Consider the following 13970-nt stretch of genomic DNA (forward strand, 5'->3'; position numbering starts at 1 on the left):
CCAGAATAGTCTTTTTAATAAGTGGTGCTGGAACAACTGGATACCCACATATAAAAGAATGAAGTGGAACTTCCCTGGTGGTCCAGTGGTAAAGAACCCTCCTTCCAACACAGTGGACACGGGTTTGATCCCTGGTCAGGGAACTAAAATCCCACATTCCACAGGGCAACTACTGAGCCCACGCGCCTCAACTAGAGAGCTCTTGTGCAGCAAACTACAGAGCCCACGCACTCTGGAGCCCCCGCACAACAACTATAGAGCCCACACGCTCTGGAGCCCGCACACCACAACTGGCGAGAGAAAACCCGCACACCACAACTGGAGAGAGTAAATCCGCGCGCCACAACTAGAGAGCCTGCACGCCACAAGTACTGAGTCCGCGTGCTCTAGAGCCCATGCACCACAACTAGAGAGAAGCCCGCACACTGCGATGATAGATCCTGCATGCCGCAACGAAGATCCCGCGTGCCACAACTAAGACCCAACACAGCCAAATACATAAATAAATAAATTTATATAAAAACAAAAGTAAAACAACCCACTAAATGACAGAAAATATTTTAAAGTCATATATCTGATAAAGGATTTGTTTAGAATATACAGAGAACACTTACAACTTAATAATAAAAACACAGATAGGGACTTCCCTGGTGGTGCAGTGGTTGGGAATCCGCCTGCCAATGCAGGGGACACAGGTTCGGGCCCTGGTCCGGGAAGCTCCCACATGCCGCGGAGCAACTAAGCCCATGCGCCACAGCTACTGAGCCTGCGCTCTAGAGCCCGCAAGTCACAACTATTGAGCCCACGTGCCACAACTACTGAAGCGTGTGTGCCTAGAGCCCGTGCTCCACAACAAGAGAAGCCACCACAATGAGAAGCCCGCGTGCCGCAACAAAGAGTAGCCCCCGCTCGCCAAAACTAGAGAAAGCCCACGCACAGCAACGAAGACCCAATGCAGCCATAAATAAATAAATAAATAAATAATTAAAAAACAAAACAAAACAAAAAAAACACACAAATAAACCAATTAAAAAATGGACAAAGGCTCGGAATAGACATTTCTTCAAAGAAGATACACAAATGACCAACAAACACATGGAAAGATGCTCAACATCATTATGGAACTGCAAAGCAAAACTACAGTGAGGTACTATAATACTTCCTACCCACTAGGCTGGCTATAATAATAAAGATAGTGAGTGTTGACAAGGATGGGGAGGAATTAGAACCCTCAAGTTTTCTTTCTTTTTTTCATAATAGTCATCCTCATGGGTGTGAAGTGGTATCTCACTGTGTGCCATGTATTTTTAAGTTATTATCTGTAAATAGAAGTTCACCTTGTGTTGATTTCTATAATATACTTAGCACAGTCACTGAAGAGATATAAACAAACAAAAAATTTAAATACCAATAAAATAAAGCACAGGGTTACAAAGATTTAAGTCAATTCAACTTTGAAAAAGATATTAAAGATGACAAAGAAAGAAGACATAACACAAAACTTGTAAACTCTGTTTTACTCATCTGGGACTAATAGCTAAAATACTAATGTTTTGTGTAAATAAAAATTGTTGCAAAGCAAGTTACAGCTTTGTGATTTATTGTTATGACAGTGAAATTGTTGAGACTGTTGTGAGATTGTTGTCACGAACCCTATTTTAAAGATAAGTAAATTTGAAATCAAACAGGTTCCACAGCTTGTCTTAGACCACAAAGCAATTCTGTGACAGAGATTTGGAAAATAACTTCTGATTTCCAGGTTTAAGGTGAAAAACTCTTAATTTAATGTGCATTAAGTCAAGGGAAACACGGTAGAGAAATCTCCACTCTTAGCATGAATAAACTTAGGGAAGTTGTCCAGAACACTGAAGCTTACAACGTCCAACAGCGATGACCAATAATTAACTCTCTGCCAGCCTAACCTGAATGTGGATTCAACTCAGAACTAGGTTGTTGGGTTTTTTCAGTATGATCCAGTAACACTAAGACTCTAACTTTGCCTCTCAAATGTTTTCATTGTTTTGTTAAATTTTGGCTGTTCAAAAGTAGGGTAATTCTATTAAATTGACAAAGCCTATGTTGAAGCAATCACGGAAAATGGAAATGCTTTTTGACAATCTTGCTTAAATCAGATGTACAAGTGTTACTTGTCTTCTTTCCTGCACCCCATATGCGAAAAAAAGTTATTGTTTACCCTCACCAAATTTGATCCAATCATTTTAGCCAAATTAAAAAATATATATATATACCCAGGGTCAACATTAAGAAATGCATATTCAAGTATTCAAGGGTGAAATACTGGGATATGCTTTAAAATTCTTCAGCAAAGGAGAAAAAAAAGGTACAAATGAAACATTTCTGACAGATATTTCAACTGTGTAATGTGGGTATTGGCATATAGAAGGTTCATTTCACCTTTCCTATTTTTGTCTATGCTTAAAGTTTTTCACAATAACTTTTCACAAAATGAATTCTTTCCAAAGTTACCGTCCTCGTTAGGAAATACGAATCAGTGGATGTGAATGTTCTCTTCGGAACGAAACTGCGTGAAGGGTCTCCAGCCGAGGCGAGGCGGCCGTGGGCTCCACGCCCCTCGGGCCCCGCGCCAGCACGCGGGCCGAAAGCGCGCACGTTTCCCTCGAGCTGAACCTCACAACTCGCTCTGTGCGCTCTAGAGCTCGCAGGACCGCCGAGCTCAATTTGGAAGTGGCGCACGCCGCGCTCACGCCGGCGGCTGGGGGAATCCGGACAAACTCCGCTCGAGGGCTTCAAGGTCCCACGGCCCAGTGTGGCGGGCCTGGCCCCCAGCAGCCCCTCCTGGGTCTCTAGAGACCCTCGGCACCGCTCCCTCCGTCCCCCCCACCGCGAACCTCGGCCCAGCCCTCCGCCTACCGTCCAAGTCCTCTTCGTCTTCCGACTCGCTGTCCGTGATCGCATCGGCGACAAGGCCAGGGCCGGGCTCTAGACCCTGGGAGCCGGAAGGAGGGGCGGCGGGCGGGGTGGAGGCTCTGGAGCGGGCCTCGCGCAGGCGGGTGAAGTAGTCCACCGCGAAGTCGACGAGGTCGGGCGGCTGCTGCCGCAACACCTCCACGGTGTAGCCCTGCAGCAGCTCTGTGAGCCCGGGCGGGATCTGGATGTGGCTCATGCCGGCGGCGGCAGGCGGGACCGGGCCGCCGGCGGCCACCGCCTGGGCGCTCCCTCACGCCGGCCTCTCGCCCCGCGCCCGCGAGATCCCCTCACGCGCGACCCGGGTCGGGTCTTCCTCGCGCCACGCCGCCCTTTGTCCGGGTGTGCGCTTCCGGGCCGCACCACCCTACGCTGCTCCGGCTGGCCTGGTGCCGCCGCCGCTGTCACTAGGCAGCCGCCGCCGCCTCCGGCACAGACAGGCGGGCGAGCTGGATGGGCGGGGCGGGAGCCCGGGTTGTGACGCACGCGGCCGCGGGCGTGCGCGCTCCCGCCGAGCGCCGGACCTCAGTGCGCGTGCGCCAGTGGGCCGGCCGCCAGCCCGGCTGCCCGGGCAGTCTCCGGTCCAGGGGCAGGAAATGAGTGGTCTACCCGCTAAGCGGCGTCGTTAGTGCCTCTCACCTTTCATTTCTTCTTTCAATACACTCTAAAATCCAACCGTTTGCCAGCCCTTACTAGGCTCCAGGGACACAGCTGAGAGCCAGATGCAAGCATGCACATTACCACCCCAGTGTGGCTCCGGCTATGGTGGAAAACAAGAGGGCCCACTTTAGGGGGGTACATTCAAGCTGACTGCGAGGCCTGGGCAGGATCTAACCACAGGAAGATCTGGAGGAAAGCCATGTGGGCATAGAGGACAGCAAGAGCAAAGGCATGGTAAAGTCAGAACCACCCTGACCGCTGGGTGGCATAGTGGCATGACCATAGGACCCTCAGAAGTCCGGCAGGAAGTCTGTGAGATGTCAAAGGAGGAAGCCCTTGTAGGTAGTAGGAGTTTCAGTGATATAGTAATTTGGGAGCCAAAGGCAGATAAATAAGACTGGAAGAACTCAGTAGGCCAAACATGTTCCTTGAGAAAAGGGAATAAAGGCCCAGGGCAGGAACGACCACTGTGCCTGTTTCTCCTCTTGAGCATTCCCACCAGGATTCCCAGGACTAGGTCTGCACACCCCTACTCTCCCCATACTCCACCCTGGGCCCTGGGCCAGCATTGCTTGATGGTGTTGAGCAGACCACAAGGCACTGTTATCCTTTGCCCCTGGGGAGAGGGCAAAGGCAAACTGGAGAGGCCATGCTATTTCCCAAGCTGCCCCTTCACCCACACCAGATTGGAAAGGAATAGAAAAAGGTGGAAACCTTCCTGGTATGTCCATACCACAGCCTAGGTACTGACCAAAGGCCCAGTAGGCATAGGACAAAGTCCTCCATCTCTTTGCTGGGCCCAGCCAGAAAGTGACTAGATGTAGCCTTGGGAACCTGGTAAGGCATTTGGGATGGTTAAGCTCCACCTAGTAATTACCCAGTATTAATTAAAATCCTCACTTGGACCTCTCATATTGGCTTGGCACACAACCAGGAGTTCAGTGCTTCTGGGAACTGAGCTTCTAGAAGCAGGAATACCCGATCCCCACTGATGCAGAAGCCACCCAAGCTCTAGGCCAGGTAAGCCTGTGATTCTAAACAGCAGTGTCTCCCTGAACAAGTTTCTTGACTCCTGGGAGGAGTCCTGGACCATCAACTCTGTTAGGGAAGGGGTAGAGTCCAACTTGTTCCTTGCTGGGTCCTTACTGCACAGTCTTGGAGAAGATTTACTGAATGAATGAATGAATGAATGATAACTTTCCACACAGCAAGAAGAGCCAGTGAAACTGCTCTCCTGACCTCAGGCTCAGAACTAGGATCCTTTGCTTCAAAGCTATGCTTCTGATCTCAGAATGTGAAGACTTCACTAAGGACAAGCAATGAGGAGCTGGAGGGACAGAGTACCTCAACTCTTCTCTGCTCGTGGGTAGACTGACCCTTCCAAGTTTTCCAGGAGTCAGCCCATGCCCAGGAAACCTGGATGGGACTCCCACTGCACTGCCATACCTGAGGATCTGACCCACTTCAAGCAGTCCTACCACTAACCCTTTGGAAAGGCAAATTCACAGCTCCACTCTCTAGTTGGCCCATTTGTCAGGCTTTACATGTTTGACAGGGGGACGGGCACCTGTACAGCTAGGACTCCAACTTCAGTTGCAAAATAGGGTAGGAGGAGGCTACTCCAGGACTGACAACAGAGCTGGCTGCAGGCAGGTTCTCCCCGTCACTCCAAGGAACCCCTGACAGCCTCTGCCAGAAGGTTGCTCCTCCTGACTTGTTCTCAGGTACCCCACAGCTTGGCCATCCATCCATCTAGCAAACATGGCATTCAAAGGCATCCTTAGACCTGGAGGAAATGACGGCCACTGAAATCAGGAACCCCATAGCTGCTCCTTACCTGTCTCCACAGACCAGCCTCAGAGTAAGGATGGAGAGCCAGCCTCCAGGTCCAACTTGACTCCCCTCCCCTTGCACCTGGTCCCCAGAGCAGGGATCTATCTCTGCCCCTTCTGGGAAACCCTTCAATAGCAAGGGGAGTCCCAAGGGCCTTCATGAATGCCCAGTTGAGTTGGCAAAAGAATAGGGCCCTGGAACAAGAGAGAATACAAGGGGCCTGAGCCCCCATCTTCTACCCTTACCCTTCTAGGACCACCTTCATTCAAGCCTGTTCAGCTGCACCACTGGGGGTTACCATGGCAACCAAACCCACAGGCAGCCAGTAACTGGGAAACAGCTGCCAACAGCAAGTAATGGTGGGTAGAAAAGGTCAAGAGCAGAGACCCTCGAAAGCAAGAGAAATACAGCATCCATGGTAGAGAAAAGGAGGCCCTAGAGCCCTGACAGGCACTCAGCCTACCCCAGTCCTACTCACTACCCAGCATGTAGTCATCATCTTGCACAGACTGCCACATCACCAACCTCAGGCAGACATGGACACGATGGGGCCAGTTCTCAGAAGTGTTCACAACTATGCTGAGTAACACAGGTGGGGCACATGTCTAGTCCAAGAGCAGTGAGTCTGGTGAAAATGAACGTGGGTAGGGTACCAACTGCTATTTCCAATGAAACAGTTGTTTCATGTACTCTTTATTTTTTTTAAGATTCTTTTCCCATATAAGCCATTACAGAGTATTGAGTAGAGTTCCCTGTGCTATACAGCAGGTTCTTATTAGTTATCTATTTTATATATAGTAGTGTGTATATGTCAGTCCCAATCTCCCAATTTATTCCTCCCCCGCCCCGTTTCACGTACTCTTGACAGGTTTATTATTTAAAAGGTTTTTTTCCTCTCCTTCCAGGAAGAAGGTAGATGCCCATTCTCCCCCAGACTTCTCTGGAAGACAGCCTGCTCTTGGCCCAGGCCCCCTGGTTTACACACTTTCTGCCCTCTGATGCCCTCTACCTACGTGGAGGACTCAGCCCCAGCAGGAACACCTCCCTCTTCTCTGCCCAAAGGGGCTGCTTCTCTATGCCCCTCCAGTCCCCCACCCATCTCCTGGGACCTGTTGGTCACCTGACCACCTCTACATGCCAGCTCCCTGGTCCAGTCCTACCAGGATGTTTATTATCTACCACCATCAGTTTCTATTTTGCCTTAGAAGTGTCCATTAGCCTCTAGTGGACAGGGGGGAGTGGGGAAGTGGGCTATATTTCCTCTGCCCTAACCCAAGCTGTATTTCAGCCTTCATAATGCCGCCCCCATGAGGCCACTGCCTTTGGTCCAGTTATTTTAACAAGCGTCCATGCTCAAGGGAGCAGTTAATTCCTGGGCTGCCTATTTCTGCATCTAAGAGCCAGCCCCTCCCTGGGACACCGTCCTGAGAAAGTGTCAGTCTCTGCAGTGGACCTAGGGTCTGCCTCTAGGCGTCTCAGGGCAAGGACAGAACCTGGGAAGCAAGGGAGAGCCTGGCTGGAGAGCTACAGGCCTGCATGCTGACTAGAGCAAAGAAAGCAGAAAAAGGAGCCCTCAGTGAGCACTTGGCCCTGGGGCCTTCCCAGTGCCTGTTGGGACTCCGTGTGCCACCCCTAGCCTGACTCACAGGCCAGCTGCCTGGGCTTTGACCCTACAGTACAGACAGGCCTCTTGGAGTTTAGGTCAAGCAGTCTGGGGACAGCCTCTGATAGCATCACAAGCCTTTCTTCAGGCCTGTGGACACCCAGACACCACTCTATTGTCCACACTCTGTTATCAATTTGCCAATGATCTTGGTAGATCAGTTTATCCTGTCTGAGCTTTGGCTTCCACATCTGAAAATGGGGGTATAAATCCCTACCCATTAAACACTGAGTTACATGGGGTAAAGAGATGAGAATGGATCCATGAAGCGGCTGGAAAAGGAATAAGGGGTTCTAGCCTCAAAAGAATTGTGGTGAAAGAACTCTGGGTAGAGATGCTATGACCTTACGGCAGAAATGGTGCTACTATTGCTTCTAATAGGCTGAGGTTAAAACAACCTGCCCTCTGTCCTTTACCTTTGACCCAATTATACTCTTCTTTGTGCCTGGATGAGGCTGTTATCACTGGCTGGCTGTTGTAACAATCACTGGCTTCTACTTAAGGCTGTCTGTGACAGTCCAAGAAATTGCTTAGGAGGGCCCCAATCTCTCCCCTACCCGTACCCCCCCGTCAGGGAGAGAAGAGATATATCAGGAACAGGTGGCATTTCAAAGTGCATCATAAACAGAAAGTGCCAGCCAGGAGGGAGTTACTCACCATCTGCTCTGCTCCCTTCACAAATATGCCTCCAGGCACTTCCTTATTTGACTTAACATCTATTGAATACCCAAAGGAGTAGAAGAATCTACCATCACTAATATCAAGGAATCAAAATATTCCATTTTAAAATGGAAGCTGTTTCAAAGGGTAAATTATCCAGAAGCAGAGACTGTAAAAGTGATCCTGAGCCATGGGAATGGCTGGCATTTGGTTAGAATGCAAATGCACTCACAGGAGGTCCCGGGAAAAGGCCGAGGTTTCAGGACTGTCTCAAGGACTGGGCAGTGCAGAGAAGAGCTCCAGGAGACACATATGTGGCCATCTCCAAATCAGTGAGAGATTACACAAAGATATCCTGCAGCATGAGAGGGGAAAAGCATAACACTGAATTAATCTTCCCAGGCAGAGTGCACACAATTTTCATCCCAAAAACTGTTATTTTTTTACTTGACCATCATCCAGAAATATCTTCCCAGAAATAAATCCTCCTTCCTTAAACCCCCAAATCTTCAGCTTCCAGCCAGGTTGGCCACACCCACTCCCAGATGGGGGTGGGTCCCTTCCCCTCTCACCCAGTTACACTGAGTGATAGCTCTAAAGCCAAAGTCCAAGGATCTCTGTGCAGCTGCAGCGAGGCGGGAAGTGCCAGAACTGTGACTGCCAGATGGGACAACACCAGAGAAGCCCAGCTCTGGTAGCCTCTCCCTCCCCCAGCCAAGAACAGACTAGCTGGTGACTCTCCATTCTGACTCCCTCACCTCCTCCGGCTGCACCTGGTCATCATCATCAGCCTGATTAGTAATGCCAGACATCAGATCACACAGTGACCCCAAAGTGCATATGAAAACTCAGGATTGCTTTTGGCCTTTTAGAACAATTGACTCTCCATCCGTTAGCTAAGACACCCATGGCTGAGGGCAGAGAGGTGAAAGAATGAAAGGATGGGCTGTAGGCTCGGCCCTGTGGGGGCCTGCATGCCAGGCTTGCACTGAGAGCTATGGGAACAGTTACCAATCAAGTTGCCCCATCCCACCCCACCCCACCTCACCCTCCAGCAGCTGGAGCTGGGGCAGTCAGGGAAGGCTGGGCTGGCCAAAACTTCCTCCTCTTTCTCTTGCTAGAACCCCTGCCTGAAGCAACCAGGGAAGGATACTGGATCCCTAACAGCCTCCACCAAGGCCACAGAGGCTGCTTGCTGAAATGACCCAGAATCAAAAGAAAAAAATTTCACACAATGCAAAAATTAGAAACAATATTTATTATTTCCTGTTAAAATAGGGCGCTCTCATGAGACAAGAGTGTGTAAAAAGAGCCTTCCTACACCCTGGGCTTTCTCACTTATCCTAGCAAGCTGGGACTGTTGGTTCAAAATTCTCCTCCTCACTGTGTAGGAGGGAAAACTCTCCACCTACTCCTGGAAATTAGGCTACTCTAGTTTTAATTTTGATTACTCGCATGCATTAAAAAAAAAAAACAAACCTGACTGTTAACAGGCTATCTGCCCCTAGGCACATTTGCTCAGTCCACTTGGACAGACAGATGTGGGCCTCAAGTCCACATTCCCATGTGCAGGCCAGGATTAGATGATACCCTGGAAATCTGGTGAGTGTTCCTGGCTAGGAATCAAAGAAGGCCCCAGTTCCTGGTCAGATGGCTGAAAACATGCATAGTGTCTCCAGTGAGAGGCTGAGATTCCCTCTTTCTCGAGGAGTATTTTGGGTGTAGTAGGGCCAGTGGTCAACTAGTAGATAGCACTCTGGCCACAGGTAGTATCTGGTCTAGAAGCTACTTACTCCATCTCCAAATCCTCATGAGATCCCTTAAATTGACAAGAGTGGATTCAAGTTGCAAAATGGCAAATTATACCAGGAAGAGGATGTCATTAAGACAATGGTCTCAACAAGTCCATGCACAGAGCTCTCATCCCACCATGCCCCTCCCCTCACACTTCAGGACAGCCTAGTCCTGGCCACTGTTCCTCCTCGATGACAGCTTCCAGCATCCTGAAGCCTTGAGCAGCCTTCAGCCTCACAAGTTGGGCATGGCCCAATTAAGGAACTTCATGGCAACTTCAAAGCCAAGGAAACAGGCCTGAGAAGGGGTTGGAAGGAAGAGAAAAGCCAACAGGAGTTGTGACTATTCACAGAGACCCCAGCACTGTGCTTGACTGGCCCTGTCAGGACCAAAACCCCTTCCTAATCTCCCACCCCAGGTCACAGAATCAAGCTGTGCTTTCTCATTCCTAAAAGGGAAAGAAAATGCATTTCCCACAACTGCCCACTTCTGATGGCCAGGCCAGGAAATCAAAGCAAAGGCAAAGGCAAATCTTCCTGACAGCTTCAGGAAAGGGAACAAATAAGGAGGCTCTGACTGAGGGTGGGATTTGGAAAAACTGAGCCCCCAATTCAATCCCAGAAGCAAGCAAAAGTCAGCCCACCTGCACCCTGCTCTGAGTCCCAAAGGGAAAGCACAGCCCCTGCTGGTCACTCACTGCATTGGCTGGGAAGGCTCGGATCATCACTGCATTGAACCCCTTATACAAGGATGTGATTCCTTCATTCCGGATCAGCTCCCTCAGCACATCTCTGAAGCCATTAGGATATTTCCCAGGAGGTGCTGTGGGCAGAAACCAACTGTTACGGCTTCAGGAAGCTTCCTGACCTGACCAGGGTGACCTACATGGGGACAATATTGTAGTCAAGTCTTCCTGCAGGGCCACAGCACCAGCGAGAGGACACCTTGCAGGTCATCTGGGACCAGTCCACAGACAACACAGTTCACCTTGGGACAAACAGATACACATGTCTGGATTACTGGTGCCAAGGGAGTGGAGAAGGGAATGAAGAATGAAACAGTCCTTCTGCTCATGTGAGGGAAGGAAGGTTGATTTGACTTCTTCTCTCACTATTTTTTTTTTTTGGGCCACACTGCACAGCATGTGGGATCTTAGTTCCCCGACCAGGGATTGAACCTGTGCCCCCTGCAGTGGAAGCACGGAGTCTTAACCACTGGACTGCCAGGGAAGTCCTTCTCACTTATTTTATGTTTAGGCTGACAAGAAAATGAGTCTAGCGTTCCTAGAACACAAACGACTGCAAGGGAGAATGTTGGCCAGACAGATGCTGAGTGCTACTGTGGAGAGTGAGTATCCCTAGGGCCTTAAGAACTCTGTACCACAGGGGCAGCCAGTTCTGGGACCCACACCAACCCCATCTACCCCACTCTCCTCTACTAACCAGTCTGGAAGCGGGACTTGAGCACGTCTGGAGGGATTGCCACAGCCCAGTTGAAGATCCCTGCGATGCCCCCAGCCACCAGAATCCGAGGCACGCTGAGCTCATTGACACTGCACAATACCAAACAGCCCCAGTCAGACAAAGGCTGTGAGAGGGGTGTTCAGACCATCCCTCCTGTGCAGACAGGGCAGCCACAGAAAGGGAGGAACTGGCTGGAGGGAGGAGGTCCAAGGCCAAAGCTCCTGTGACATGGTAGCTGCCACTCGTTGAAGGAGGTTTCATGCACTTGTTTCAAACACTTCCTCCACCGGGTGAGGCACAGGGTAAAGAGTATTAGTATTAGCTGGGCCTCAGCAGCAACAAGAGGAAAGTGGACATGGAGACAGAAGCAAGTCCCACTTCTGCCTTCATATCCACTAACAGGGAAGGGCAACCTACCCATGATTGGGCAAAGTGGCTTCTAAGTTCTTCTGTTCTCCTCACCTCTTTTCCTCTGGAGTGAAGATATTTTTCAGCCATTCATATGTCATGAAATACATCCCACTGGCTGGAACATCTGTTATGGCAAGAAAGAGGTAAATTAAATGATATAAAATTCTCACAGATTTCTTGATCTTAGAAGAACCAAGCTTGGCTTTGGACCCTTGAAGGTTTCCTGAGAAGCTCCTCAGCAGCACTTCCTATTTGCAATAATCACTTTGCAGTGATCAGATGCTGCTCTGGGGCGAGCACTGGTGTGAGTGAGTGCTAACATGCACGACATTATTTCATCTTCAAAGGCCCTCTGAGTGGTCCCCACTAATATGCCCACTCCAAGCAGTTATAACCAGAGCTAACATCTGGCCTTCCTCCAAGCTGTCATCTCAGGACAAGGGTAGAGCTGTCTCTGTCTCTTCTGTTGCCACCCCAATAAGACATGCCTCTCAAGCCAAAAAGAGCTCCACTGCTCCTAAGTCATTCTTTCTTCCCACTCATCCCTCCAGCCACGATTTCCACTTGCTACTCCCCTCCGACTGCCACGCTCATGATTTCCATCCTTGAGGGCCAGCCTATCAGAAGGATGGAGGGTCCCCCCATCCTCATGTGTGTCCATGCTGGCCAGAGGTAAGATGGCCTAAAACCAGGACACACAGTGCCGGCCCTGTCAGAGCTGTGGCATGTATGGTGCCAAGGCTCATCGGGAGATCCAGGCAAGACCCCCTGTGGCAAATCACCTCAGATGGAGGGCCTCAAAGGTTACCTCGCATGAGGGTGAGCACAGTCCCCTTGTAGATGCCTCGGATCCCAGCCTCCTTGTATAGCTTCTTTGCACAGTCCAAGGCACCAGTGTATTTGGTCTCCCCTGAAGAAGCTTGAATCTGAGAGGGAGGAAAGAGTCATCAAGTCAGCAACAGCAACATCAAAGTCAACAAACCTAGCAGGTTACAGAAGATTACATAGTGAGTGTGGGAGTGGTCATTATGCATTAGACCAATGAAAAATATAACTATCATTGGCAAATTGATAGTTATTTAGAATGTACAATATTGGTGGAAGTTACTATGAAATAAGGCTAGGTGAATATATGACAAAATATACTCACATTGACTAGAAAAAAAAATCAACAGAGGAGTTGGAAAATAAGTTGAAAAATAAGTTCCCAAATACAAGAGCATTCCCAATAAAGCTAGCTGGAAAAATAAAAAATAAAAAAAGCTAGTTGGCAGTCTAGAAAGGAGGAGACAAATACTTCAGTCAATCACTTATTCCTTCAACAAATATCCATTGACTACTAAATCCACTCCAAGCTCTAACTGATCATGAAGCTTGGTTAAAAGAAGGTGAACTGGAAATTGTATTCAGAGCTCTAAATACCTGGATAGAGGTCCTGTGTAGAGCCAGGAGAGGGCCAAGGAGAGGCCCCCTATCCCAGCCTCTGGGCTCCAGGGCCTAAGAGCCAAGAGCCTGAGGGCAGGCAGGAGGTAGCCCACAAAAGATCTGAGAGAAAGACAGCCCCATGTAGGATCCACAGCAAGTACAGAGTCAAGAGCAATCCGAACACACAAGGGCATCAACCAAAGAGTAATTAAAGCTGGAAAGAGAGTTCAGATTTAATAGTTCCAAGGAGAAACACTTACAAAATAAATATATAAGTCCAATTAATTTTTGTACATACCAACAATAACTAGTTGAAAACTAATGGAAAAGAATCCCATTCAAATAGCAATAAAGAATTATACTCCAATAAAGATGTTAAAATAAAAAAAAAAAAGCAATAAAGGCTTAAAAGGTTTTCTGAACTAAGAAGATTAAATTACTCTTTAAGGCCAAAAAGGCTGTGGTATGAGATTATACCTGATGAAAGGAAGAAATACATTACTAAGAGGATATGGGGCTTCCCTGGTGGCGCAGTGGTTAAGAATCTGCCTGCCAATGCAGGGGACACGGGTTCGAGCCCTGCTCCGGGAAGATCCCACATGCCACGGAGCAACTAAGCCCGTGCGCCACAACTACTGAGCCCGAGTGCCACAACTACTGAAGCCCGCGCGCCTAGAGTCCATGCTCCACAACAAGAGAAGCCACCCAATGAGACGCCCGTGCACTGCAATGAAGAGTAGCCCCCGCTCGCTGCAACTACAGAAAAGCCCGCGCGCAGCAACAAAGACCCAACACAGCCAAAAATAAAAAATAAATTAATTAATTAAAAAAAAAAAAAGAGGATATGAAGGTAATAAATCTTCCTTTATAAGTAACACATGAAGTGCTGTTTTATTGCTGATACTGAAACATTAATATCAAATTTTCTTGAAGGGGCACCTGCACCTAACCTAGAACTCTCCATAATGCTAGAAATATGACAGTCCATGTTCATTGCTCTAATATTGCATATTTAGGTGAAATAGTCCTTACGGTGCAACCTCTTGCTATTTTTTATCAGGTACCTAATAACTTCAATGAGTACAAGAAAAATAATTGCGTGGACTCAAGAGTTT

General features: G+C 48.8%; 2 protein-coding genes across 3 annotated transcripts in view; both read right to left on the minus strand.

Moving 5' to 3' along the window:
* Nucleotides 1-3382, minus strand: part of PRKAR2A (protein kinase cAMP-dependent type II regulatory subunit alpha) — an 84060-nt gene extending 80678 nt beyond the window's left edge. For both annotated transcript variants that reach the window (XM_061196742.1, XM_061196741.1), the window contains exon 1: nt 2893-3382. In XM_061196742.1, coding sequence (XP_061052725.1) covers nt 2893-3145 — 253 coding nt within the window. In that variant the 5' untranslated portion in view covers nt 3146-3382. The remainder of the gene's footprint in view (nt 1-2892) is intronic.
* Nucleotides 3383-9001: 5619 nt separating this feature from the next.
* Nucleotides 9002-13970, minus strand: part of SLC25A20 (solute carrier family 25 member 20) — a 31730-nt gene continuing 26761 nt past the window's right edge. Inside the window, exons 5-9 of the mRNA XM_061195356.1 lie at nt 12239-12356; nt 11482-11554; nt 10999-11108; nt 10254-10378; nt 9002-9853 (exon numbers count right to left, since the gene is read on the minus strand). Of these exons, the coding sequence (XP_061051339.1) occupies nt 9791-9853; nt 10254-10378; nt 10999-11108; nt 11482-11554; nt 12239-12356 (489 nt within the window). The 3' untranslated portion in view covers nt 9002-9790. The remainder of the gene's footprint in view (nt 9854-10253; nt 10379-10998; nt 11109-11481; nt 11555-12238; nt 12357-13970) is intronic.

Source organism: Eubalaena glacialis, chromosome 7 (assembly GCF_028564815.1).
Source record: "Eubalaena glacialis isolate mEubGla1 chromosome 7, mEubGla1.1.hap2.+ XY, whole genome shotgun sequence".
NCBI lineage: Eukaryota > Metazoa > Chordata > Mammalia > Artiodactyla > Balaenidae > Eubalaena > Eubalaena glacialis.